We start from the raw sequence: 26232 nt of genomic DNA, 5'->3' as shown, positions 1-26232 counted from the left end.
TATTTCAACTTTATTTAATCTAGTGACTGATTACTACGCTTTAGTTATCCAAGTCCACATATGGTAATCCATCAAAATTACACTGATTCTTATCCATTGTTAAGGTAATTTATGTGATATTGGAGAGTAATATTGATCAGTCTACTACTTAACTACATTCATTGCAAAGAATCTCTGAATAATAGATAACGTCAGCCAACCATTATTACAGTCAGAGGAAAAGGTTATGTAACAGCCAACATCAAATAGTACATTTTGACCTTGGATTATCACACACATGGAATTCTTATCGGTACAGGTGCTCCCGAGTGGCAAAGCGGTCTCAGGCACTGCATCTCAATGCAAGAGGCGTCACTACAGTCCCTGGTTCGAATCCAGGCTATATCACATCCGTCCGTGATTGGAAGTTCCATAGGGCGTCGCACAATTGGCCCATCGTCGTCCGGGTTTGGCTGGGGTAGACCGTCATTGTTTTCTTAACTGATTTGCCTAGTTAATAAAAAAAATACAAGTATGGGACTCAACCAGGAGGTGTTGAACAGCGATAGCCCAGGGACTAGGATGAGAATGGAGGAGCTACACAACACTGCCACCCAGCGGCCATCCATCTGCTCTGCTACTGACAAAGAACAGATCTGTCCCCTATATCGCAAGTCACGACCTCTACAATGAAGAATGCATATTGTACAAGCAAAGTGTTTCACACTTTAAAACTTACAGAACATTTCTTTAAAGATGTTTTATTAATTTATAATACAAGCTTTAAGCAGACCACATTTCATTAGTATTATTTTTTTAAACATTTATTCATATTGAGCTACATTTCATAGCAGTGACATTGGTTGACGGACACTAACCAAAGGACACTCACTAAAAGGAAGGATTCACACTGTTTCCATGGAAACCACAGCCACCCAACACCAATCTATCCTCCACCACCTGCATCACTAACCTCCAGTGCTCACACACACAAAACACACCGTTTTTAGGTTTTCGCAAACACACACCCATTACTCAAATACACAAACTGTCTCCATACACTCAGTCATTTCCCCAACCCATCCACTCACACATACAACAGTCATGTAAAAATAATACGCAATTCCCACACACACTAACCCCTGGGACAAAAAGCATTCAATTAACAGGAGTCAGACATCAGCAACTGGACAAACAATATCAATACAAGATAAAAATTGACATTTTCCAATTGCAATATTAATGATATTACTGAATAATTCCACAATCAAAAAGGCAAACAAAAACAGACAGCATCCAAACAAAAAGGAGGTCAAATACCATCATCATCATCTCCTCCTATTTTCCAGAGGGGAACCCTCTCCAAGGAATTGCTCCCTCTCATGCCTCTAGCCCTAATGCCCTGTAGCTGGCCATGAAGCCCTCCAACTACCAACACCTCTCTGTTGATTGGCTCCTGGTGTCGATTCCCTTATTCCTCACTCAGGTCGGACGGGGAGTGGCGAGGGGGCTGTCCCATGGGACGGGATGTAGTCTAAATGGTCATGTTGATCAGAGGTGGAAGCCATACAGAATGACAATGGTCACGCAGAAGCAATCCTTCAATACTTTTCACTCAGTTAAAAAAGAAGGGAAAAAGCAGGGCTTCACAACCAGGGGGAGAACGTGTAGGAGTTAGTTTAGATTCTTCTAGCTAGACCAGTTCATCATTCACCGTCGAGGTGATCAAACACGTGACAATGCCACACACACACAGGTGTGTGGCACAACTTTGAACTCTTCCTCTGTTGGTCCAAGTCCAGGAACAAACACGAGTGTGGCCCATGTCACAGAGATACACACCACTCCACTGGTGCTATGGCAGACTACACACACCCTGCTAGTAGGAGTCAACTACTGTACTGTGCACGGTCTACATCGGGTGAGGAGGATGGCACTTTGTCTAACAGTAGGACATTATTCTCTCTTCCTCTGTAAGATGGGAAGATTAAGACGATACAAAAAAAACCTACAAGAAACACTTTCAAATAAACAACCCAGTTAAGTGCAATGAGAGGTTTTAACACCGTTCTATAAGAGCCATGGGAACTTCCATTTCATTAGCAGAAAGATACTTGGAGTCAATGCAAATGACCAACGCCACAGTACGGGTCAATGTTCCGAAGTCATAGTTTGACAGTATTTCTGTGGGAGGTCTTCAAAACCTGTATGGCCACCCAGCTAGCTCATCCTGGGTAACCACGGAGATTATATGTACAAATTCTTAACATGGTTTTACAACACAGAAGAAAAAAGGCAGAATCTGGCAAAAGGGTGAAAAAAGAAAATTGATCTGAATAAATGGGTACGAAAAAAATAAAAAAAATAAAATAAAACTACAAATAATTCCAAAGCCACCGATTGGGTCAGAGTGCCACAAACATGTGCCAGACAGCAGGCTGACAGCTCTGTGACCCATCTCCCTGTGATCTCTCCAAATCCATGGTTGACGGGCAGACAGAAGCCGAGCAGGGGTGAACGTGGGGGAGGGTTAAGGGGAGGATTGTTGTTTGTTGTCGTCTTTACAAGAGCAGACAGCAGTTGCTCTCCGCGGTCTTCTCCCGGTTACGCTGACCTACAAAGACGAGGACGATAGAAAGAAACTTGGTGAGACAACTGCAAACACGACAACTAGAGCAATATCACCAGACTTTTCGGTTTAAAAGGGACCATAAGGCCTAAAGCTGTAGCAATTACAGCTCAACATGGTCCCTGACAGCTAGGTGATGGGATGGGTTGACCTCCTTGAGATGAGGAGACAGAACGAGACGGAGGGGTTCTCACCATGGGAGTTAGGCTCTGGCAGGGTCTCTCTGGCAACCAAGTGCATGACAGTTGTTCGGCCAGGGGGCAGCTTTAAAGCTTAAAAAACAAAAAAGGACAGAGACACAATGAACAATTAATATGCAGAATATATAAATCCTCTTTAATTATGGTATTACTAAACATGTTCCGAATGCCCATTCTCCATCTTTGAAGATTCATTCATTCCAGTGAACGTCCTTAAGTGTGGCACGGGTAACCCTCTAGAGTCTAAGGCCGCCATTGGCGGATTGAGACACAGCCCATTCAACAAAAAAAAAACGAATATCTCTTAGTCAAACAGTTGATGTTTTTATTATGCTAATTAGATGTTTGCGGGGAGCGGACATCGACTCTAGGGTCAAACTTAATTTCAAAGGACACAGGTGATTCAATCACAGTATTCACTAGTGAATTTCAGACATGTAGGATGAGTGTGTGTGTGTGTGTGTGTGTGTGTGTGTGTGTGTGTGTGTGTGTGTAGGAGGGTCCATCAAATACCTCCCAGGGTGACGTTGCCATGCAGGAAGCGTCCCTGGAAGATGAGGCGTAGGATGCTGGCGCTGCTCACCTGCTCCTCCTCCCATCCTGATGGAGCGATGAGACAACATTAGAGCAACACACAGAAGCTCAGGGGGGGAGAAGAAATCATCAGCGCCAGAAACACTCAGACACTTCCTGCAGTGGTTGAACCCACACAAACATTACTACCATCATCAGGGGTGTGGAGATGGAATAAAGTGCTACGACACAAGGCATGGTCCAACAGCTGTTCCTATAACAGTAATGGACTTCAAAGTGGTCTTTCACAACAAGAAACAGAAGTATGCCCAGTACAATAAATCAGACAGTTGAAGTGACCTGATTAATTCCACAATACAACTCAATAGAAAACAAGACAGTGAAGTGGTAGTTTCCTGGTCCACCTCCCAACATGCAAAAACTCACCCAAGGGCCAGTTATCAAAGACGTGCTTGGCGATGTCCATGGCCGAGTCGTTGGGGGAGAAGATGAAGTCTTGTGTCTTCCCACTGACCAGGATAAGACGCAGGTTCACCTGGAATGGCCCAAACAAAACATCTTAATAATCCTACACATGCACCACAGAAATCACACAAAATTACAGTATAATAAAAGTCCACATTTCCACCTCATCGAGCAATGAGAGGCACGTAGCTTCGCCTAATCACATGGAATCCTTCCGTTTTCTCTCACCTCGAATGACATGATGACCTTCGGAAGCCTGCACCGAAATTGGCATTCCTGTCTAATTAGATTTCTCTGGTGCAGCTCTCAGCCCCTTTGACTGGGCTGCTTCCTTCAGAGAGGACTGAGCTTGTTGTGTAGTGAGCCCCTATAGTAGGACAGGGCATAGATAAGGGTGGAGCTGGGGGGTGAGGGGGTGGAGGGGGAGAACAGTGGGCCTTCAGTGGCTTGAGGCAGGGAGCAGCTCCTCTCTCCGGGCTGTCGGCCTAATGTGATAACCCCAGGTGTCCCAGACAGCCCTGGGCCACATTATTACATTGATATTGCCAACGCGTAGTAACCCTGGGGGGGGGGGGGGGGGGGGGGGCGTACGTGAAGATCTTAGAAAGGGCTTTTCCCTGCTCTTCTTTGTACCCACCCAGTCCACTAAATGAAAGCATCGAGAAAAAAATACATGAAAATGTGTTTGACATGTTGCCCTAATCGTACTAGCTCCTCATGACATGTTTCCCTAAAGCCTTTAAAAGGCTCCTAAAACAAACAGACCATTTCATATTTATTAGTCATTTACAGAGTCCAAAAGGATGGTCCTAGTTTACTTTTTAGGAGACTTGGGTAATGGCACTTTAAAAAAATATATATATTCTTGGATTTAAAATAGTTATTTGGTTCAACGGTTACATCATCCACATGCTGTTTGCAGAGTTCTGCTGGGAATAAACGGCGAAAGAGGACAAGGTAAGGCAGTTGGTCCAGTGCATTGAGTCAAATCCCAAATGCCACAGAATAATGAATCAAATGATGAATAAAACCAACTGATTATTTCAGAGAAATCAAAGTACATACAAGTCATGAAATTGAAATCCTATTGGGCAATAGGGAAACATAATTTCACATGAAGTAGAATGAGGTAGTGCAACCCTGAGGTTTCCTGTCAGACACTCCATGTAGGCTATGTAAATAGAATCTATTATCAACTCATCAATTCTAAACTCATAAAACATCCGCTACGGTAAGTAGCCTTAAGCATACACAGCAGTGCCTGCACAAGAGGAGACCCAGGCTCAAAGCCTTCCCTCCTGTGGTGGCAGCAGCCCCAGGTCAGAACCTCCGATAGGGAAAAATGCTCTGAAGCATCATTATGGACGGAAGGCACACTGTCGCCACCCCTCCTCTGCATCTCTCCATCAGTTGACAGATCGTAACACGCTGCACACACACAACCACTGCCTCACATTAAAAAAAAAAATAATTCACCAAAGTAGATATTGGTATTCCACCAGAATCCAGCAAATGCCTGGGAAATCATGGCATTCCAACCATTAGGCCTACCAATACTATTATAGTTTGGAGACCAATATCAATGTTACATTAACAGATGGGTAATTTCCCCACATATTACAATGTGTTAATTTGATCCTAAACTTTCTCTGTCGGTAATCAGGGAAGCCAGTACAAAGAGCGTGCCACCAGGTGTGACGTCAGGACAGTCCTACAATGATCCGTTTACAAACACGCCAACCCCCCCTAAGCAGAGGAAGTCCCATCCCCTCCCCCCCATGAACTGCATAACCCCTTCGTGTGGGGTTACATACCCATGTCATCATTAACAAGCTTTAACCCCCCCTTATCCACAACCAAACAAACAAAAAACGAACTAGAATCTGCCCAGCTGCCCTTTTTTCTAATCCATCACGAATATACTGTTAAGATTATCCAATCAAGAGACAAACAAAAATGCACTTTAAAAACTCAGATTTGAATTAAGAGAAAAGGTCTGCAACATGCGTGCATTGAGAACAGAAATGTAACAATGAGGGATTCTACCAAATAAGCAAAAGTAGACGACTCCAGAACACCACAAGCTGGCATCAGTACAATAGTACAGGCAGTCCAGAGTAGCCTACTAGCTTCTGCATTGATTTTAGATTGTTTATGATTTCAATTTGACTGGTTCTCCTCAGTTCCGAAAAAACAATCCCCTCTCCAGCCATGCCTTAACACAAAAGTGCCACGGACATGGTTTTTACACTGGTCATACAGGTTTGTTCAGAAATGAACAATATCCAAGAGGGTAGAGCTGTGATTTGGGGATAGGAAACAAATCAGTTAAAGGTCCAATACAGCCGTTTATATCTCAATAGCAAATCATTTCTGGGTAACAATTAAGTAGCTTAGCGAGATTTTTTTTTTTTTTTTTAAATTCAAAACAAAGATATATATTTTCTTTAAATAGCTTCTTAGTAAAAGGACAATTTCTCAAGCAAGAATTTAGCTAAGACTGTCTGGGAATGTTTTGAGTGGGGAAGGGAAGTTTAAATGAGCTGTTATAGGCAGAGAGGTTTGGAACTCTATTGGTCTATTAACCAATTTACCACATGGTGACATTACCCATAGAAGGCCAAAACTCCCTCCATTTCAGGAGGGACATTTCAGGCAGTCTGAAAAACAGCTCTTACACTAAAAGTGCATTATAATTTTCACAGCATTATTCCAACCTCAGTGTGGAAATGTTTATAACAGGGGGGGGGGGGGGAATCATCACGTTTGACTGCACTGGGCCTTTAAGGCTCACCTCTACAAAAAATGTGGGGCAATCTCAAAATGTAGTTTGACAGATGATTACAGAAACAGCAGCTATTCTGTTTGAGTTAATCCCTGATCCTAAACTAGCCTTCAAATACATCCAGACATGGAAATCATCACAAGCACTGTAACCACGTCAATATTAGACATGCACAGCATTGGATCTTATGCAGTAACTAAGGATTGATTGTGTTGGGTTGCAATTAATACTCACAATATCGACATCCCTTTGAGTTGTCATGGCTCTGAAGCTGCTCTGAACAGAGCCGACTGGGCAGTTAGTGTTGCGCTTTGCTGATGGAGACTGGGCCAAACCCCTGGCACAAAGAACACGTTTCACTACTCTCTCACCCCCCCCCCTTCTTTCTCTGCTTTCCACAGCCTGGCACCAACTCAAGCGCTCTGACCAACGTGAAACATAAAATTGGTTACAAGATTCGCCTGTTGATGTGATATCTGCGAACGATGGTGGCTAGGTGTCAAGCGTATGTATCCAATCAACCACTGCAATCATACACTGTCAGACGGAAGCAATTTACTTAGATAGCATTTGGCTACACATTAGCTAGTTAGCTAGCTAGCTTCAGTAGCTTGCCAACACTAACGTTACTTAGTTAACAACAGATGGCTATAAACTCGTTGCTTTAACCTCGACAGATTAACTCAAAATCATCCGTACTGCCTGACAAGATATCCTAACGCTGGCTTGTAACTAGTAGCATTGTAGGCTAGCAAGGAGATGACACCCGAAGAAACGTTAGGTAGCTGTGTTAATTTACAAGGAAGGTAACTAACTTATGTAGGTAGGTAGCTACGTTGCTAAAATGTAAGGTGAAAATATCTGACTGCGGCAGAAAAGAGGAACTGTGGGAGCACAGAGACGACAACCCGCGATATCACTACCGTTAATCTTACCAAAATAAACCTCACATCTCTAAAGACCGTAACGGTATAAAACAAATACTTAAATATTTAAGCATCCCAATGGTTAAACGTATCCCACGTTTGGGTGTCTCTTTCCGTCAAATAACATCATACCTAGCTGCTGCTTGTCGAAGAATAATGGCAGGACATTTAAAGACACCGGAAATCAGCTGTTTGTCAACATAGGGAACGAAAAGTATTTCTGGGAGTTGCAGTCTTGCCATAAGATTCCATTTTGATTGAACAAGTGATGAAAGTCGGACACGAAGGAAATCGACAAATTGGGATAATTTGACATTTGTTTCAAGCCACCTTGTAAAGAAAGCCTGGAAAAAATAACATTCAGTAAGTCACAGAAGACAGAAATCATTTTTCATTGGATTCAAATTTACTTTAAAAAAGCATTGATTATATACAGTAATTTTTCTTGACACATTTACAGATAGTACATGTACTGTTATACTATGCTTTAAAATCAGTAAGAGTACAAATGGACATGAAACAGTTAGTACAACACAATTGTTATTTTCTCAAATACTGTTCTGATGACCTCAAGGTTGTTTGTAAACATCCTAGTATTGTAACTCACGCCACAAAACCTTGTATGAGACACTGATGTAATGTGCAAAACTTAGCCCCCTGGAAGCATAAAAAAAAAGATCCCCACATTGTAGACGTTTGTAGTGTGCTTTCTAGACCATTTTTACACAAGACTGGCCAGTCTTGATCTTAAAATTGTAATTTAAATCGCAATAATATGAAGGGATACCAATTTGAATTGATTATCTGTGATGTGACCATTTCCACATCTCGTAAATAGGCATAGAATACAAATAACAGTTACATACATACCCTTGAAGTGAGCAAATACATTTTGAGGCACATAGTTAAAAACAGAAAAAACATAACAAGTTGATTTGAACACCACAGCAAAGTGTCTAGAAACAAAATTTGACTGAGGCTGGTGGGGTTTTCAGTTCATGTTATGAATACATTCAGTTAGACACTCAGAGTTAAGACATTAAAACCCAGGCCCATCTTTCAATGACAATTATATACAAAACAGTTATGTACAAAATTATACATGGAATCAATCATGTAAGTAACATGTACCACGAGATTAAGACCTTAAAACAGGAATGAAACCTGTAAGCCTTTTCATACTAGGCTAATGTATTGTAATCCTTTCTCTGCCTTTTAGTAGTGCTAGTTTTGGGCTCCAAGGAATATCAGCATTTTTCTTCAGTGTACCTTCCTATAGACATCTCTCTATTCGGTAGAGTTTGTCGATCATCATGGTACAAAAATAAGTTATTTCTCTCGTCACACAATCTCTACAGTTAAGAGCATAATTTTAAATTGAATAATTATTTGGGCAGCTCTTCCAATAATTAACAAATATAACATACATATCTATGTATCTGTATAAATATGAAAACAAAATTAAATTAATGATTGTTTAAAAAAATATTCTCTATTCTAAATGGTAAATTCTTAAAAAATTAGAAATATTACCATCTTTTGGAAAAAGGACCAAGTTTTACACAGTGTAATTTAATTGTCAAGCATCTCTAAAGTGCAGACAGTGAGTTCTGGGGTGGTTTGACCCTCTCCTTGGTATTGCCTGTCCCCAAAGAACACAAATAATACCATAGTAATTTACCTATATGGACAGGAGGACACACGACACACCCTGTTGATGTGCTTACTGTGCCCAGCAGTAACTCACAGGGCAAAGACAGTAGAGATCAGACACCATTTTGGGGAAAATGGCTGAATTCAGGCAGAAACAACCAGGCACTAGAATAACACATTAAAAATGGAGGAACTCTGTTTCATGCCATTTGTACCACCTAAATGACATATTTAATACAAAAAACCCTTTCAATGTTTAGATATGCAGAAATTTGCCAAGTTCATGTTGATCGAGTATACTGAGCGTACAAAACGTTAAGAACACCTTCCTAATATTAAGTTGCACGCACCCCTCCCTTTTGCCCTCAGAACAGCCTCAAGTAGTTAGGGCATGGACTCTACAAGGTGTCGAAAGAGTTCCATAGGGATGCTGGCCCATGTTGACTCCAATGCTTCCCACAGTTGTTTCAAGTTGGCTAGGTGTCCTTTGGGTGGTGGACTATTTTTGTTACACATAGAAACCTGTTGAGCGTGAAAAACCCAGCAGTGTGCCTGGCACCTACTACCATAAGCTTTCACCAGGTCAGACTGTCATGGAAATCACACATGTTCTTAATGTTTTGTACAATCAGTGTATATCTCACTGCACATACAGTACCAGTCAAAAGTTAATACACTACTACTCATTCCAGGTTCTTTATTCTTTACATTGTAGAATAATAGTGAAGGTATCAAAACTATGAAATAACACATGTAGTAACCAAAAAGTGTTAAATCAAAATACATTTTATATATTTGAGATTTTTCCAAGTAGCCAGCCTTTGCCTTGAGGACAGCTTTGCACACTCTCAACCAGCTTCACCTGGAATGCTTTTCCAACAGTCATGAAGGAGTTCCCACATATGCTGAGCACTTGTTGGTTGCTTTTCCTTCAACTGCAGTCTAACTCATCCCAAACCATCTCAATTGGGTTAAGCTCGGGTGATTGTGGAGGCCAGCTTATCTGATGCAGCACTCCATCACTCTCCTTCTTGGTCAAATAGCCCTTACACAGCCTGGAGGTGTGTTTTGGGTCATTGTCCTGTTGAAAAACCAATGATAGTCCCACTAAGCGCAAACCAGATGGGATGGCGTATCGCTGCAGAATGCTGTGGTATCCATTCTGGTTAAGTGTGCCTTGAATTCTAAATAAATCACTGACAGTGCACCACAAAGCACCCCCACACCATCACACCTCCATGCTTCACGGTGGGAACCACACATGCGGAGATCATCCGTTCACCTACTCTGCATCTCACAAAGACACGTGGTTTGGAATCAAAAAATCTCAAATTTTGATTCATCAGACCAAAGGACAGATTTCCACCGGTCTAATGTTTACTACTCTTTTTTCTTAGCCCAAGCAAGTCTCTTCTTATTATTGGTGTCCTTCAGTAGTGTTTTTAGTTGTTGCAGTAATTCGACCATGAAGGCATGATTCATGCAGTCTCCTCTGAACAGTTGATGTTGAGATGTGTCTGTTACCTGAACTCTGAAGCATTTATTTGGGCTGCAATTTCTGAGGCTGGTAACTCTAATGAACTTATCCTCTACAGCAGAGGTAACTCTGGGTCTTGCTTTCCTGTGGCGGTCCTCATGAGAGCCAGTTTCATCATTGCGCTTGATGTTTTTTGCGACTGCACTTGAAGAAACTTTCAAAGTTATTGATATTTTCCGGATTGACTGACCTTCATGTCTTAAAGTAATGATGGACAGTCGTTTCATTTTGCTCATTTGAGCTGTTCTTGACATAATATGGACTTGGTCTTTAACTAAATAGGGCTATATTCTGTATACCACCCCTACCTTGTCACAACACAACTGATTGGCTTAAACACATTAAGAAGGAAAGAAATTCCCAAATTAACAAGTCACACCTGTTAATTGAAATGCATTCCAGGTGACTACCTCATGAAGCTAGTTGAGAGAATGCCATAGGTGTGCAAAGGGTGGTTACTTTGATGAATCACACTTTTTTGCTTACTACATGATTCCATGTGTGTTTTTCATAGGTTTGATGTATTCACTATTATTCTACAATGTAGAAAATAATACAAATAAAGAAAAACCCTTGAATGAGTAGATGTCCAAACTTTTGACTGATACTGTACATCCAAAATCTATTTAGCATGTGAGGGTCTCTACATTATAGGAATGACCAAATATCAACAAAGGAGAAGACAGTCGGTTATAGCACAATGCCCAGACAGTTGAAAATTAACGCGATGAGACTGTGCACCTGTTCGTCTTGCGTGGTATGTTGTTGGGGCGTACACCATCTACTCCACCACTATTCTCCTCTAAGGTGTCATCCCTTCCACCTCACTGTCATCCTCTGCCAGGTAGATGGGACTCTTTGATCGGAGGACTGTCTCAAATTTACCACGGTTGGGTGTGGCCTCTGAGCTGTTCTTAATCCCATAACCAAAGTAGATGAGAAAACCTAGGAGAAAGAGAAGGAAGAAAAACTGATTTAAACAGTGATAAACTGCAGCATGTCAAAGGTGAACCTCACTGACACACTGTACTTGTGCCCCCGCACCTCTCTGATTCAGAGGGGCTGTGTTAAATGCGGAAGACACATTTCCGTTGAATGCTTTCATTCAATTGTACAACTGACTATGTATCCCCCTTACCTTTCCTTGAGTAATACAACGTTGAGTAATAATACAGATCGGCACAAGAGCAAGAGGCAAAGCAATAATAAGGGGTGGGAATCTCACTAACCAATAGTCATCCACACTGCAAAGCGACACCACGTTGGCCCATCCAGCTGCATCATGAGGTAAATGTTGACAAAGATACTGACCAATGGCAGCACTGGGAGTAGGGGTACCTGAGGGGATTCACATTTTTTTGTTTAGTTTCTACATTAACCACAATTAGCACATACTGGACATAAGACTAACAAGTACAACATCTAATGTTAATTTTCTTTGTTTTTAGCTAAGAGCTGATGATTCAATGAAACAAGTACAGACAGACAGTGGTTTCTAGGAGAACGCAGAAACCTACAGTAAATAGGAAATGGTTTCTCAGGATGAATGAAACAACAAACGCGAACTGAGTCATGTGATTGACAACTCCCATCATACCTTAAAGGTGAGTGCCTGTCTGCTCGGGGGCTGTCTCCAGATGATGGCCACACACAGGAAGGCGAGGAAGGCCAGTATGGCACATATGGTGACCCACAGGGGGTGGCCACTCACCACCTCTGCCCCCCACACAGCCAGCACTACGCACAGCAGGGTGAATACCACAGCTACAGAGAAAAAGAGAGATTGTGAACTTCAGCATGTATAGTGGAATCTTAATTATACTTTACAGTTCTTGGTCATACATAATGCAAATGAGAGAATGCATTGAAATGATCAGACAGCTGCTTCCATTTGTAACCAGTATGCCAAACTTATCAAAAAAAGTCTCACTTAAATATGTGGAGCTATTCTGGTACACCCAAAACAGCTTTAAACGTCATCAACACTTCACCCTGACAAAAGGGGGAGACTCACAGATGACAGCGGTAGTGATGTACACGATAAGTCCGGAGGTCTTGGTGGGGACGTCACAGCTGGGCACCAGCAGCATCTTGAGGGTGAACCTCTCCCTGAGGGCCCTGGTCTCCCCCTCAACCTCCTGGTCAAACTCGTCCCCACTGTCCCCCTCCGCCATGGTTGCCCTCTGCAGACCCACCAGCTCCACCAGCTTCTCACTGGCACCGCTGAGGCCCAGGGTACCCGGCTGGTACCTGAGAACAAATACACATAAAGAGTCAACCTTACGTTGACTGAGAACTCTTTTTAGCCAAGATCCTCTGCACTAACCTGAGGATAAGCACACACACTGCCACAAGTGTGTATGCCAGGAGAGTTCCTATCGACATCAGGTCTACCAGGGCTGCCAGATCAAACAGGAACGCCATCAGGGCTGCAGAGAGAAAGAATCCATTTAAATTCTAAGAAACATAGAGTAGCTGCTAAACAGTTGACAGAAAACTAAGTGTTGGTGCACAGTAAAGCAAGGGCTAAGCTTACCTGCTACAATACCCGACACGATGGTGGCTAACAGGGGGGTCTTGGTTTTTATGTTCATCTTTGAGAGGAAGCGGAAGAGCAGGCCGTCCTCAGCCATGGCATAGATTACACGGGGCATGGGGAACATTGAGCCCAGTAAACTGGAAAGAGAAAAGACAGAGGGACTCAGACAAAGTCATCGCCATCACACAGAGGTCAGCCATGTCTCTGGACAGTCCACAAACACTGACTGGCCATCAACATTTAACACAAGAAACCAAAAAAGTTTGGTTCATATATTCCATATCATAATTGGAACAACAAAAAAAGGAACTGAAAGCACAATATATGAAAAGAAACATCTGTTCAGACACAAAAATAAATAAACTAAAAATAGCCTGCCATCTGGGTGCCTTTCTACCTTTGCTAGAAGTGCACACAAGGCCATGAGAAGTCTCTATGGGAAACTGTCTGTGCCAGTCACCTGGTGGAGAGGGCACAGAGGGATCCCACAGCCACGATGTAGCGGGCAGGGTCCCAGTGCACATAACTGAAGGCCTCTGGCAGTGGGCTCTCTCTGTTCAGCAGGTAGTAGGGCATCATAAGGGTGAGAGCCGCAGACACCCCGAAGTAGGCAAAGAAACAGATGAGCAGAGAAGCCACGATACCGATGGGGATGGAACGCATAGGGTTCTTGGCCTCTTCACCTGTGTAGATAGAGATGGTTTAAATTTGACAGTCGTCAACCACAGAAAAAAATACTCTGGTGTCAAGAGACAAGAAGAAATGGCCTACTTGTTGTTGCGATGCAGTCGAACCCCACAAAGGCATAGAAGCAGGTTGCTGCACCAGACAGGACTCCACTGAAGCCAAATGGAGCAAAACCCCCAGTGCCAAACTTCTCTTTAATGATCCTGGACAAAGAAAGAGAACAGGGGACTGGTTATTGCAGTACCCTTAAACACAGAAAAATGCCCAAGAGAAAGAGTAATCGTTTCATATTTAGTCTTCAAGAAGAGAACTGCTACCCCTGATGGGGTAAAGCTTTGATCTATTTTTGCAAACAGACTTTCGTACCCTCTCATTTACTGCATAGGTCTTATTTTAAAACATAACACCATTCCTGCCTAATAAACTCCTCTTTCTGAGCTCCCCTCCCCGTCTTGTGTTTTGGTGACTCACTCTGGATCAGTGATGTTGGTTGTGTTGACAAAGTCCTCCACGGTGAGGTTCCAGTTGGTACGGTCTCCCTTCACCAGGCCTGAGATGATGACGAAGCCCAGCACCACCAGGTTGACCCCCGTGAAGATCTTGTTCACCAGGGCCGACTCGCTAACGCCAAATGCCAGCAGGCCTGTGTGGGTGTTAGCAAAGTGTCAGAGCCACAGATGTGGGCAGCGGCCAATCATAATGCTGCACTGAATGGGCACTCTGCCCTTGCTCTAGGGCAGCAATGAAGAGGCAGCCATAGAAACCTCTCTTTAGTAGCTGTAGTTTCGCTGAGGTTGTGTATTATGCTTTCAAATGTGTTCTGAGTTATGTTAATGATATGCGAGCCACACCAGTGAGCAGCAAGATCAGGATGAAGGCGAAGAGGTCTGGGTATTCAGCAAGAATATTCCCAGGGACCTTGATGGACATGGAGGCTCTGAAGAAGTCTGAGATCTTCTGTTCAACCAGGTTGTCAAAGGTGGAGCTCCAGGCCCGAGCAACACTGGCTGTGCCTGAAAGAGGGAGAGACTTACAATGAGGAGGTTGGAGTCATACTTTCAAGGGCTCTTCTGTCATGAGGCAATCCTTCTGAAGGACCAGGCACTTGCTCTGCCTGTAAAACCTCTTCAGCTCACGTCCTCGTCAGAATCTTAATCATTCAGTCTAATTATTCAGCTACTCAGAATGGCTGATTATCTCAACTGACTGGCTGGGTATAGCAGTAATATCACTGCAGTTTAAGCAGCTTGGAGTTGTGTGCAGTCACATACATTTATGTTATCCTTGCACCTCATATCCTGCTTTTACCTTTAAAAACATGTTTCTTGCAACTTTACACAAAGAAAAGATCAAACATTTCCTGCCCATTTTTTTATCACGTTGGTTCTTCATTTCAAATCCCTCATTTTTACTAACCCACTTCTGACTTACCTATGACATAGGAGAGGATGAGGTTCCAGCCAGTGATGAAGGCCCAGATTTCCCCCACAGTCACATAGCTGTACATGTAGGCTGAACCAGTCTTGGGCACACGAGCACCAAACTCAGCATAACACAGACCAGCAAGGACGGAGGAGAGCGCTGCGATGAGGAAGCAGAGGACGATGGCTGGGCCGGCCTTCTCCCTGGCCACCTCTCCAGCCAGCACATAGACGCCCGCCCCCAGAGTGGCACCCACCCCCAGGGCAATAAGGTCCAGCGTGGTCAGGCAGCGGGCGAAGTGGCTCTCTTCCTGGTTACAGTCCAGCGCCCGTCGCCGGAGCAGCATCTTACCGAAGGACGCTAGCTTCTCAGCCATGATAGGACAGGTCACCAAATCAAGAGGAGGAGATGAAGGATCTTCTTACAGCCAACTGAGGAAGAGGACAATCTACTGTCAAATGAGAGCGGAAAGTGGTTTGGAGGGACAAGTTCAGACACAACGATCATTATTTTGTAATCGACTACTTTCTCAGAAGCGAAATATCATAGAAATCAAATGGGGAGTGAAATGTCAGTCAGAAAAACAAAGCAATACGCTTCCTCACACGAAAGAATGAGTCATTCCATGTAGAGTAGATGCCAAAACTGTATCATAATTCTCTGAAGGGTCATTCTGTTTGAATTCAGTCACTTTTTGACCACACCCCTTTTGATTTGAACAAAACTTTCGAAACATATTTGCCCATGGTAGAAGTGGTCAAAAAGTGACTGTGGACATGAATGCCAAAACATTTAGAAGACAGATGTGCTCAAAGTTTACCAATTTTGCATTACACACACCCTACCATAAGACATCCATGTCTTCATCACTGGATAAGATAAACAGTTGAGTTTGATATCACTAAAAAGCTTACAAACTGGGTTTACAAGAAAATTGTTTAATAAAAATTGTCATTTTTTATCGAAAAATCTTTTTTTTTTTTTAAATGTTGTAGGTTAGACCCTATTTTACATCATCTGAAGTGTAGGTAAGCACAACATCACCGAGCGCAACATCAGAGATATGCATCCTTCGTCAATCCCCAATCTCTCTGCTGATCTAACACTGACACTAGGTTAACAGTGCTGGGAAATCCCACAGTAACAGAATTGCGCTGAGACTCAGATGTTTCACTTAAAATGTATTCCAAACAAAAACCATTGATTTCAAAGTTAAACAAACCATACAACTCCATGCACAATGACTGCTTTTAACAATTTACACAGAACAGTTTACAGAAATATTTACTGGAAGAACTGTGCATATGCAAAGTTGGGTAACAACATTTCGGTAAAATATTACTCAGTTATTAAATACTGCTAAGAATTAAGATTCAAAGATTTCTGCCAACAGAATGGTATGTCAGCTGTCACAAGGCATCTTGACTCTGAAAAAATCTATTTTGGAACTACAGTAAGTGAAGTGGATTTACACCCGGTAACAGAATTGCGGTAATGGAATTCCATCATGGGTGCCTGATCTGTACTACACAAAAATGCATAATTATGGATATGAATGTCATTCTCTTCATGGTGATGTATCCCAAAGTGGTACACAAAGGTATAAATATCCTAATTTGCATATTTGGGTATTATTCTACACACTTGCTATTATTTTAACGAGCTCCACCACCAAACTTGGTTGGTCCAGACCGGATCAAACCTGAAGCAATCGTATTTGTCTATGTTTCACAATTTTGGATATTAAAGTACAGCCCAGTAGAGTACAGTACAGTAAAGTATAGTTCAGTACAGTACATTAGCATACAGGACTCTACTATATGGTAGTGTACTGTGCTGTCCAAACTTGTGAAACATAGATGTCTATGATTGGTTCAGATTTGGTCCGGTCCAAATCTGAAACAATCATGGACGTCTATAAAAAATAAAAAAAATAAAAAATAGGACTTTTACCCCTTTTTCGTGATATGCAAATTGGTAGTTACAGTCTTGTCCCATTACTGCAACTCCTACGGACTCGGGAGCGGCAAAGGTCAAGCGCCATGCGTCCTCCGAGACACGACCCTGCCAAGCCGCACTGCTTCTTGACACACTGCTATCTTAACCCGGAAGCCAGCCCACCAATGTGTCGGAGGAAACACCATCCAGCTGGCGACCGACATCAGCTTGCAGGCGCCCGGCCCGCCACAAGGAGTCGCTAGAGCACGATGGGACAAGGAAATCCCGGCCGGTCAAACCCACCTCTACCACGGACGACACTGGGCCAACTGGGCCCCGCTTAATGGGTCTCCCGGTCGCCTGGGATCGAACTCGGGTCTGTAGTAACACCTCAAGCACTCCGATGCAGTGCCTTAGACCACTTGGAGCCCATGGACCTCTATGTTTGGGCCAAATGAAGGCCGTACCAGACGTCTGTGGACATTGAAATCAAGGTCAGGCCGGACCAAATTCCAACTACTTTTCATCATTCATGGACGTCCGGTGTCAGTTGGTGCTCAGTGGGAGAAGATGCTGATTACAGTAAAATGGGAAGAAAGGGGGCTCATGGGTAGGTGTCAGTAAGAGCTGGGAGAGGTGACATTAATTGGAGAGACTTTTCACACTCTTGCTTTGACCACCAGACTACAGAAAGAAAACTTATCAGATCAACATGACAGTATGCCAGCAGAAGGGAGGACAGTAGCAGGGGACCCAACTGTGGTTTGTGACAACTATGATTTCCCCATTGTAGCCAATTCAATTGCAGAAATTCTGTTACCGATTCACTTAATTCATAAACAAAACTGATATCAGTAAAACACTACAACTAATTGATGTCTACCTTTACTTGTTCTGTGAACATTCATTATCCTTCCTCCTCATGAGGGAGAGAAATGAGAAAATATCTCAAAAGAGACTCTCCAGTTTTGTATACTTTTTTTGACAGTAATTCTGAAAGTTGTGCTCACAAGCCAAAAGTGGTCCCTGAAAATTGCTACTACGTCACATAGGTGCAGATATGTACACCACGTCATTGCATGTCCATCTTGCTAGTCTTCACTGAAATGGCGAGGGGTTGAAGCTCATTGGCTAGAACTCAAATTGCTAGGGAGCTGGCCCATGTGGGGGGAAAATGGTGCAGTACAACTTCCGGAAAACAAGTTGATTTCAAACTAGGGACTTCGTGGTCAATTTAGGTAATTCTGCTCATAGATTATGCATGTATGAAATACACCAACAAATCCAGCCTAAAGCGGAAGGTTTAAAAAAGACTTAGTAGTCGCCAAAGTTCCGGATCATGTCTAATGATGTGGGTTTTTGGTAATGGAATTTCAAGGCACAAGGCAAGATTTCTTGAACTTACAGAATGCTGACTTTTTCTCTTATAAACTAAATATAAAAAAGTGTTGATATTAGTTGGCAGGGGTCTTTACTTCAACATTGTTTTTTGGTATATTTCTAACACCTTTTAAGACTTTCTGGTAGATGTTTTCTAAGACCCATTTCCATCTGTTTGACAAGAAATCATAGTGTTAGCTTATTCCACATTTTTAGGATGGAAAATGGTTGAAAAATGTATATATGCCTTAATTTCTCAAAAATAGAGACTCTTAGCTATCATTTGACATGCTCATATGAACTTCAGATGTTGGAGCTCGTAGGTCCTTTTATATGGAATTTACCTGTCTGGCTGAATAGGGAATAATGTCAGGCAGCCATTTAGGCCCCGACCACTGGCTGGTGGCCGCTTGAGGAAAGAAAGCCCTGCAGTAGTGCATAGTGCTGACCAGTACCCTGACCTTGGCTGAGACCATATTGAATCTGAAAGACTGAAAGGGAGGGAGTCAAGAACCCCATTCATGTGCAGCCAGAAAAACTAAAATAGGAGAATGAAGAAAATAAATGAAAAGAGAACAGGGTGAAAAGAGAGAATAGCAGGAATGGCAGCATAGTTGGCAAATAAAGCTTGGGAGAGAGAGGGGAATGGAAAAACATGATGAAAGGCCTCTGACTTGACACACCAGACCGATTAAATTTTTAAGAAGCAGACAGATGATCCCAATACAAAGCTGGGTAAGAAAACTAGAATTGCCCTATCCAACTGTGCCCAAAAAAGGAACTATTCAACAGGAAAAAAATTGCTGTCCAAGCCCACTGTGTGGGCACCATGGTTGGACATAATAAAGCTCTCCTGTCTGGCAATGGGTCCAGTTCGAAGGGTTGATCCTGGCACACACACACCAGAGAGGCCATGCAAGTTTAATCAGGCCAAGTCTGGGAAACACACCTCATCAGGAGGGAGAGAGCGTCCATGTCAACTCTGTTTGGCTGACAGGAGACAATGTCTATAGGGGACACAGGCAACTGCATTTCCTACACCTAGATCTCATTCCCCTGTGGCCCTTGTTCTTAAATCTATAGTGTACACACTATAGGCCAGGGCTATTCAACTGGCGGCCAGCAGGCCAGATCTGGCCCGTATATTAATTTATACCGGCCCTTAGATCAATTCTGAACATTAACAAAAGATCTGAAAAATAATCCCTGCCCAAATCCGACATTCAGTGCCAAAAAGACAAGCACTATGGTGGTTGTCTATAGTGTGGTTTCTAGCACTATGGTGGTTGTCTATAGTGTGGTTTCTAGCACTATGGTGGTTGTCTATAGTGTGGTTTCTAGCACTATGGTGGTTGTCTATAGTGTGGTTTCTAGCACCTGTGGCATGTTGATCATTTTTTCTTCATATGAATTTATCTCTAGCGTTTGAACGGTTTAAGCTATGACCCCATTCCTGAAAGCTACGACTCTCAGTAACACGCATGTGCCTTCTATTTCCCTCTCTGACGCTCACAAGGACTCGTTAGAAGGGTGTGACAACAAACATCTAATGACTGAGAAAAAATGAATTCAAAGAATTCTTCCTTCAGACTGGAATTTGGCATAGCTGTCTTTTTATTGACATGCTTAATTAGGATTTTAAAAATGACCTAATTACTTTTAATTAAGCTTTTAATAGTTGTTTAAATAAAACAAAAATAATGGTGAGCAAGCGTTGCACCTTTTCCTTTCAATGATGATCAATTGTTTTGGTTGCACCTCAACTGGTGTTGGTTGAGCACCCTCCAAAGTGCTATATTGGTGGTAATGCATTGCTTTCTTTAATACAGTTCTTCTGAAGAATAATCGCATGTGCAAAATGTCCGGCCCCCGTGCAATTAACCTTTTTACATCTGTCCCCGTAAGAATACGTTAAATGGCCCTGCTATAGGCTATGAGTTCAACAAATAGACATCTCAGTCACAAGTTACTACACCCACGGCACTTACAATTTCCTAACAATTTGACTATTAACATATTGCTGACTTTAGGCTGATAGAGATAGTCAAAATGGGATTGCAAGGTCTGCCAGGCTGCATGTTGTCATCTACTAAGCGCAGTAGACTGACATCCTAGCCAGGCTAAATTGGGAAAATCCAGCCTCTGGAATAACAACTATATCAAGCACAGTTGGCCTTTCTCCTCCATTAAGAGGATAATCAACAGTGTTACATAAGCCTGCTAACCTTCTTAGAGGTGAACAAATAATTAGTCATGATTATGTTTGTGTAGCCTAGCATGACCATGGTGAAATGTGTGGGCTAAACTTCACCACAAAGTCTTTGCAATATGATGTGGGAAATTAATTGCATGTTCTGGTAATTTCTAAGAAGTATTAAAGAATATAACTGTTTTGGGCTCCCGAGTGGCACAGCTGTATTTTTATTTTTAACTGTAAAGAGGGCCTCAAGTTAACTTTTTGGTCCACCAGCCACTGTATAATAAAACAAATGAGCATGCTTTGTAATGTTCCTAAAACAATACATGCATTACTAGTAAGAAATAAATGTTGTTTCATTTCGTTTCATTTTTTGGGACACATTTTCACCTGCCCCTTTAACAGGCTCCCGAGTGTCGCAGCGGTCTAAGGCACCGCATCTCAGTGCTAGAGGCGTCACAACAGACAACCTGGCTCGAATCCAGGCTGTATCACAACCGGACGTGATTGGAAGTCCCATAGGGCGGCGCACAATAGGCCCAGCGTCGTCCGGGTTTGGCCGGTGTAGGCCGTCATTGTAAATAAGAATTTTTCTTAACTGAATTGCCTAGTTAAATAAAAAAGTTTTTTTTTTTTTTATTAAAAAAAAAAATTACAGGAGGTTAGTCACAAATAGAACAATGAGACAGATATTTCACCGGATGTATAAATGTGAAGCATCGGATTGGCATTTGGTAGTGAGGAGTGGAAAGCCCAGTGGTCGGCAGTGGGAGAAGATGGAACGAGATAGCAGAATGTCAGCCAAAATGTAATTTTCTCATCAATTAAACATTTGATCCCAATAGTTCTGTTCCCAAAACTAAAATATGTTACGAACAGTGGACACAGTTTTGTAGACTTTACCATTTGCCAAAGTTAAAAAAAAAGAAGTAAATATTTAAATTGAAGTGCGCGTGTGCAATAACTAAATTTGCACTCTGAGTAGGCGGTCCCTAACCGAAATTTGCAAATATGTGCTAGAACGCGCCAATAGGATCTCGCTAGCTCGTGCTTGGCTCTGCCCACCTCCTTGCTTGTTCCGCCCATATGACTAATTTGTTCCAATGTAAACAGGCTGTGGTCTATCTTGGTTTAGTAATAAAAATCTTTGTTACAGTGGTAAGGCGACTCGAGTCATGTTTGTGTTTGTGAGAATGAGTCTGACTAGTAGCCGTGTTGTCTTCTTTTCCCTAGCATTTGAAACTCAAACATTGAAAAACATAGCTTGTGAACAATGTAAATAGCCAAGAAACAGTGACAAAGTCTCACTTCAGTAGACTTTCGTTTCAACTAAATTAGACCATTATGCCTGTGCTCAGCACTTCAAAAAATAATCCTTCACTCAGCTCTTCACGTGCGCACAGTAGCGCAAGGTGGGATAGTCTATACTATATAATTCGTAGTTCTTTGACTTTGTGCGTTTACCAGCTATGGAACAAAACGGCAGAAATACTCTGAAAACAGCTACTGCAGAGTTTATTTAGCTATTAATGTGATCATACTTTGTATTCACAAATGCTAGTGAAATGCTCGCACTGTGGAGCCCTGACCACTCGCCAATGTGGCAGGTGAAATAGTAGACCTCTAACCTGCAAAATTTAAACCCTGACTGTAAACATAGAAGAACCATTGTAAAGCAGAACTTATGACACAGGAAATATGACCTGGGTGCCAGGACATTTCTGAATTCAACAACGCAATACTGTTGTCTTGCCAAACATGACTACAACTAGAACAAGCTGTTCCATGCTCAGAGGTTTTAAATATCAAGAAAAACAAAGGTTCTACTCTCACTCATTGTTATTGTTTGGAAAAACAACAAAAGGGGAAACAATGTGGCCTCCATCAAACAAGTGAGTGCTCAGGTTTAGCCTGTACAGCTAAATTAAAAAGGTTCATGATTCAGTTCCAACAATTCAAGGTGACAGGCCTCATTCAGAAGACCTGTCATATCATTTGACCATGGAATGAATCATTGCCAACTTTTGCTAAGGAATGAGACACAGGGCATAATGCTCAATTTGTGGGTGTTTCCATGGTTACTTTGCTTTGGCTTCTCTGAAATTATGCCAGTTGATGCACACACAGCATTTGTTATTCATCAGATCCCTGTCTTCAAAGGGCAATCTAATTATGGGCCTAGATGACAGAGCATCAGCCATCTCTTGCTACGTAAAGCCCTCTATCTACTACCGCACCCGTGTCTCCACACAATAATGCAATTTCACCAAAAGGCTGAAAGGAGTACTGGAGTGCCATGCTATACTTGGAGGTTATATCTCACAGTATATGACATATTTGATTACACAGCATGTCCTCCATGAGAGCTGTTTGCCTCATCACCCACCATACTCTCAGCCCGGGGGCACTCACAGGTCTCAAGCAGATAATGCACTTGCACAGCCTGTGCATGTCTCCTTGGGTGACACTCCTTCAGGTGGGGTTATTTCACACTAGTCTTTCCAGTTACCATAAATTACTCAACACTCAAACGGTCCTTGGAACTCTGAAAAAAGGTAGGTGTGGTAGTTTGATTGGTGGTTGTTTTTTGGCTGAAAAAAAAGCCACAGAAATTTGAAACACCTGGAAAAGACGAGCCTCAGCAGGTACTTGAACATAGTTATGCAACACCACAAACATACATAGACCCAAGCCTTCCACAATAGAAAGTGTCAGTACTCACTTAGCTGATTAAGCAGCAATAGAATATGCACTATATTTTATTGACTATATCAGTTAGTGACCTTCAGACTGGTCTCATAGACTAGATGTAACATAGTAAACGTAAATCCAGGAAACAAATTAGTATGATATGCTATGGTGACATACGGTAATTGGTATGTTACATAAGACAGGTTACTTAAGGCAAAAAGGAAAAGGAGGGTGGTTGTTCGGGGTGGAGATATCTATTTATGCGAACGTCTAGCAACCCAAAGGTTGCGTGTTTGAATCTCTTCACGGACAACTTAGGCATTTTAGCTACTTTGCAACTATACTGAACAAAAATATAAAAACGCAACAATTTAAGTTTTTACTGAGTTAAAGTTCATATAAGGAAATAAGTCAATTGAAATAAACTATTTAGGCCCTAATCTATGGATTTCACATGACTGGGCACAGGTGCACCCACTGGGAAGCCAGGCCTAGCCAATCAGAAATATTTTTTTCTGCACCAAAGGGCTTTATTACATACAGACCCCCCCCCACCCCCCCACCCCCCAGACAATCCCTCAGGTGAAGAAGCCGGATGTGGCCCTGGGCTGGCGTATACACATGGTCTGCGGTTGTGAGGCCAGTTGGACCCACAGCCAAATTCTCTAAAATGATGTTGGGGGCTTATGATAGAGAAATTAACATTCAATTCACTGGCAACAGCTCTGGTGGACATTCCTGCAGTAAGCATGCAAATTGCACGCTCCCTCAAAACCATGCTGTTTAATGAGTTTCTTGATATGCCACACCTGTCAGGTGGATGGATTTTCTTGGAAAAGGAGAAATGCTTACAGGGATGCAAACAAATTTGTGCACAAAATTTGAGAGAAATAAGCTTTCCGTGCTTATGGAAAATTTCAGGGATTTTTTTTCAGCTCATGAAACATGGGACAAACACTTTACATGTTACACTTGTATTTTTGTTCAGCATACTTAGCATGTTAACTAACCCTTTCCCTAACCATTTAACCCAACGTAACCCCAAGCTTAGCTAACGTTAGCTAGCTTGCTAACATTAGCTATAGGTGGCTAAAGTTAATGTTTTCCACAACAAAATGGAATTTGTAACATATGATAGATTTAGCAAGTGCATAACATATGGTACGATTTTGAATTCGTAAAATATCATACAAATTGTTAATTTGTAACATATTATACAAAATGGATGATTGACATCCACAAATCAATACATACTACATTAAATGTGTACAACACTTACATACAGAATAATACGATATGCTCTGAGACCAGGTTGTATTATTAACTAGCCAGCTAAGATTATTAATACATTTAAAATGGAGAGCTGCAGGCTTGCACACAACAGTCCGTGTTCGACAAGGAAGAAAAATAAACACCAACCGGATTACAAGAGTACATTGATAACGTTAGATCAAATAGAGAAGGAATGTTCGACAGGAATTTAGTTATCAATCTAACGTTAGCTACATAAAACACGCCCAAGGTTTACATTATTACTAAACTCGTTTACGTTTGGTTTGGCGAGGTTGGTAAACTAGCTACCTGATTTACAGCAAGATTAATTAGACGGTCCATTCACTTGCCAGCCAAAACACCTAACTAGCTAACGTTAGTACTCAAGCCCTATGGTTGAGGAAGACTTGCTAAAACCAAAGAACCGACAGCTGGATTGTCTGAAAAGCTAGCTAGAACCAAACACTCCAGCATGTCTGCCAGACTACGCTAGATAGCTACAAAGACTCTCGTTAATTCATGCTGGGCATCGCGAAAATGTTGTCCAGCTGACCAACTAGTACTGCCACATTCGATTCAGGTGTTGTTATTCACTATAAATCTCCATACCTTGAATGACGTTGAGTTAATTCATTCATTCCTATCGATGAGCACACGCTTTGGTTCAGACTATTTCTTGGAACACATCGCTAGCAAATACAATCTTCATTCGATGTCTTTGGTATACCAAACATTAGTTAGCTACATACCTGAAGAATTGATAGGCCCCTTGCGATCAGCAAGATGAAAACTATCGGTCTTCCGATTGAACTTCTGTCTTTACAGTCCGAAAAAAGGTGTGACTTGTCTGTCTAAAAACTTGATACAACACACGCTAATGTACCGTACCAGTCAAAAGTTTGGACACACCTACTGATTCAATATTTTTTTCGTTTATTTTTTACTATTTTCTACATTGTAGAATAATAGTGAAGACATATCAACACTATAAAATAACACATATGGAATCACGGAACCAAAAAAGTGTAAAACAAAATATAATTTTAGATTCTTCAAAGTAGCCACCCTTTGCCTTTAACAGCTTTGCACACTCTTGGCATTCTCTCAACCAGCATCACCTGGAATGCTTTTCCAACATTCTTGAAGGAGTTCCCACATATGCTGAGCACTTGTTTTTTCCCTCCACTCTGCGGTCCAACTCATCCCAAACCATCTCAATTGGGTTGAGGTCAGGTGATTGTGGAGGCCAGGTCATCTGATGCAGCACTCCATCCCTCTCCTTCTTGGACAAATAGCCCTTACACAGCCTGGAGGTGTGTTTTGGGTCATTGTCCTGTTGAAAAACAAATGATAGTCCCACTAAGCACAAACCAGATGGGTTGGCGTATCGCTACAGAA

At 42.1% G+C, this 26232-nt stretch overlaps 2 protein-coding genes across 2 annotated transcripts; both read right to left on the bottom strand.

Annotated features, from left to right (window-relative positions):
* Nucleotides 1-776: 776 nt before the first annotated feature.
* ubl3b (ubiquitin-like 3b) lies at nucleotides 777-7680 on the bottom strand. Its single transcript, XM_038993841.1, has 6 exons — nucleotides 7651-7680; nucleotides 6827-7014; nucleotides 3769-3877; nucleotides 3322-3408; nucleotides 2803-2880; nucleotides 777-2593 (listed from the first exon to the last, which is right to left on the bottom strand). Exons 2-6 carry the CDS (start codon nucleotides 6851-6853, stop codon nucleotides 2541-2543), a joined length of 354 nt encoding a protein of 117 aa, XP_038849769.1. The 5' UTR covers nucleotides 6854-7014; nucleotides 7651-7680; the 3' UTR covers nucleotides 777-2540.
* Nucleotides 7681-11249: 3569 nt separating this feature from the next.
* On the bottom strand, nucleotides 11250-25697 carry LOC120048121 (cationic amino acid transporter 3-like). Its single transcript, XM_038993840.1, has 12 exons — nucleotides 25584-25697; nucleotides 15366-15787; nucleotides 14786-14947; nucleotides 14406-14577; nucleotides 14019-14137; nucleotides 13708-13930; nucleotides 13245-13384; nucleotides 13035-13137; nucleotides 12723-12958; nucleotides 12306-12472; nucleotides 11938-12046; nucleotides 11250-11653 (listed from the first exon to the last, which is right to left on the bottom strand). Exons 2-12 carry the CDS (start codon nucleotides 15730-15732, stop codon nucleotides 11511-11513), a joined length of 1941 nt encoding a protein of 646 aa, XP_038849768.1. The 5' UTR covers nucleotides 15733-15787; nucleotides 25584-25697; the 3' UTR covers nucleotides 11250-11510.
* Between the last annotated feature and the right edge of the window lie 535 nt (nucleotides 25698-26232).

Source organism: Salvelinus namaycush, chromosome 5 (genome assembly GCF_016432855.1).
Source record: "Salvelinus namaycush isolate Seneca chromosome 5, SaNama_1.0, whole genome shotgun sequence".
Taxonomy (NCBI): Eukaryota; Metazoa; Chordata; class Actinopteri; order Salmoniformes; family Salmonidae; genus Salvelinus; species Salvelinus namaycush.
This window is presented reverse-complemented; position numbering and strand designations above follow the sequence as displayed.

Excerpts from the sequence above, each read along its gene's own strand:
- ubl3b (XM_038993841.1), bottom strand. The coding sequence starts at position 6,853 with ATGACAACTCAAAGGGATGTCGATATT. Across the intron at positions 2,881-3,321 it reads TGGCAACGTCACCCTGGGAG|CTTTAAAGCTGCCCCCTGGC; the intron begins GTATTTGATGGA and ends TTGTTTTTTAAG. Across the intron at positions 2,594-2,802 it reads GCCAGAGCCTAACTCCCATG|GTCAGCGTAACCGGGAGAAG; the intron begins GTGAGAACCCCT and ends TCGTCTTTGTAG.
- LOC120048121 (XM_038993840.1), bottom strand. The coding sequence starts at position 15,732 with ATGGCTGAGAAGCTAGCGTCCTTCGGTAAGATGCTGCTCCGGCGACGG. Across the intron at positions 14,578-14,785 it reads CCTGATCTTGCTGCTCACTG|GCCTGCTGGCATTTGGCGTT; the intron begins GTGTGGCTCGCA and ends ACACCCACACAG. Across the intron at positions 13,138-13,244 it reads CGTGTCGGGTATTGTAGCAG|CCCTGATGGCGTTCCTGTTT; the intron begins GTAAGCTTAGCC and ends TTCTCTCTGCAG.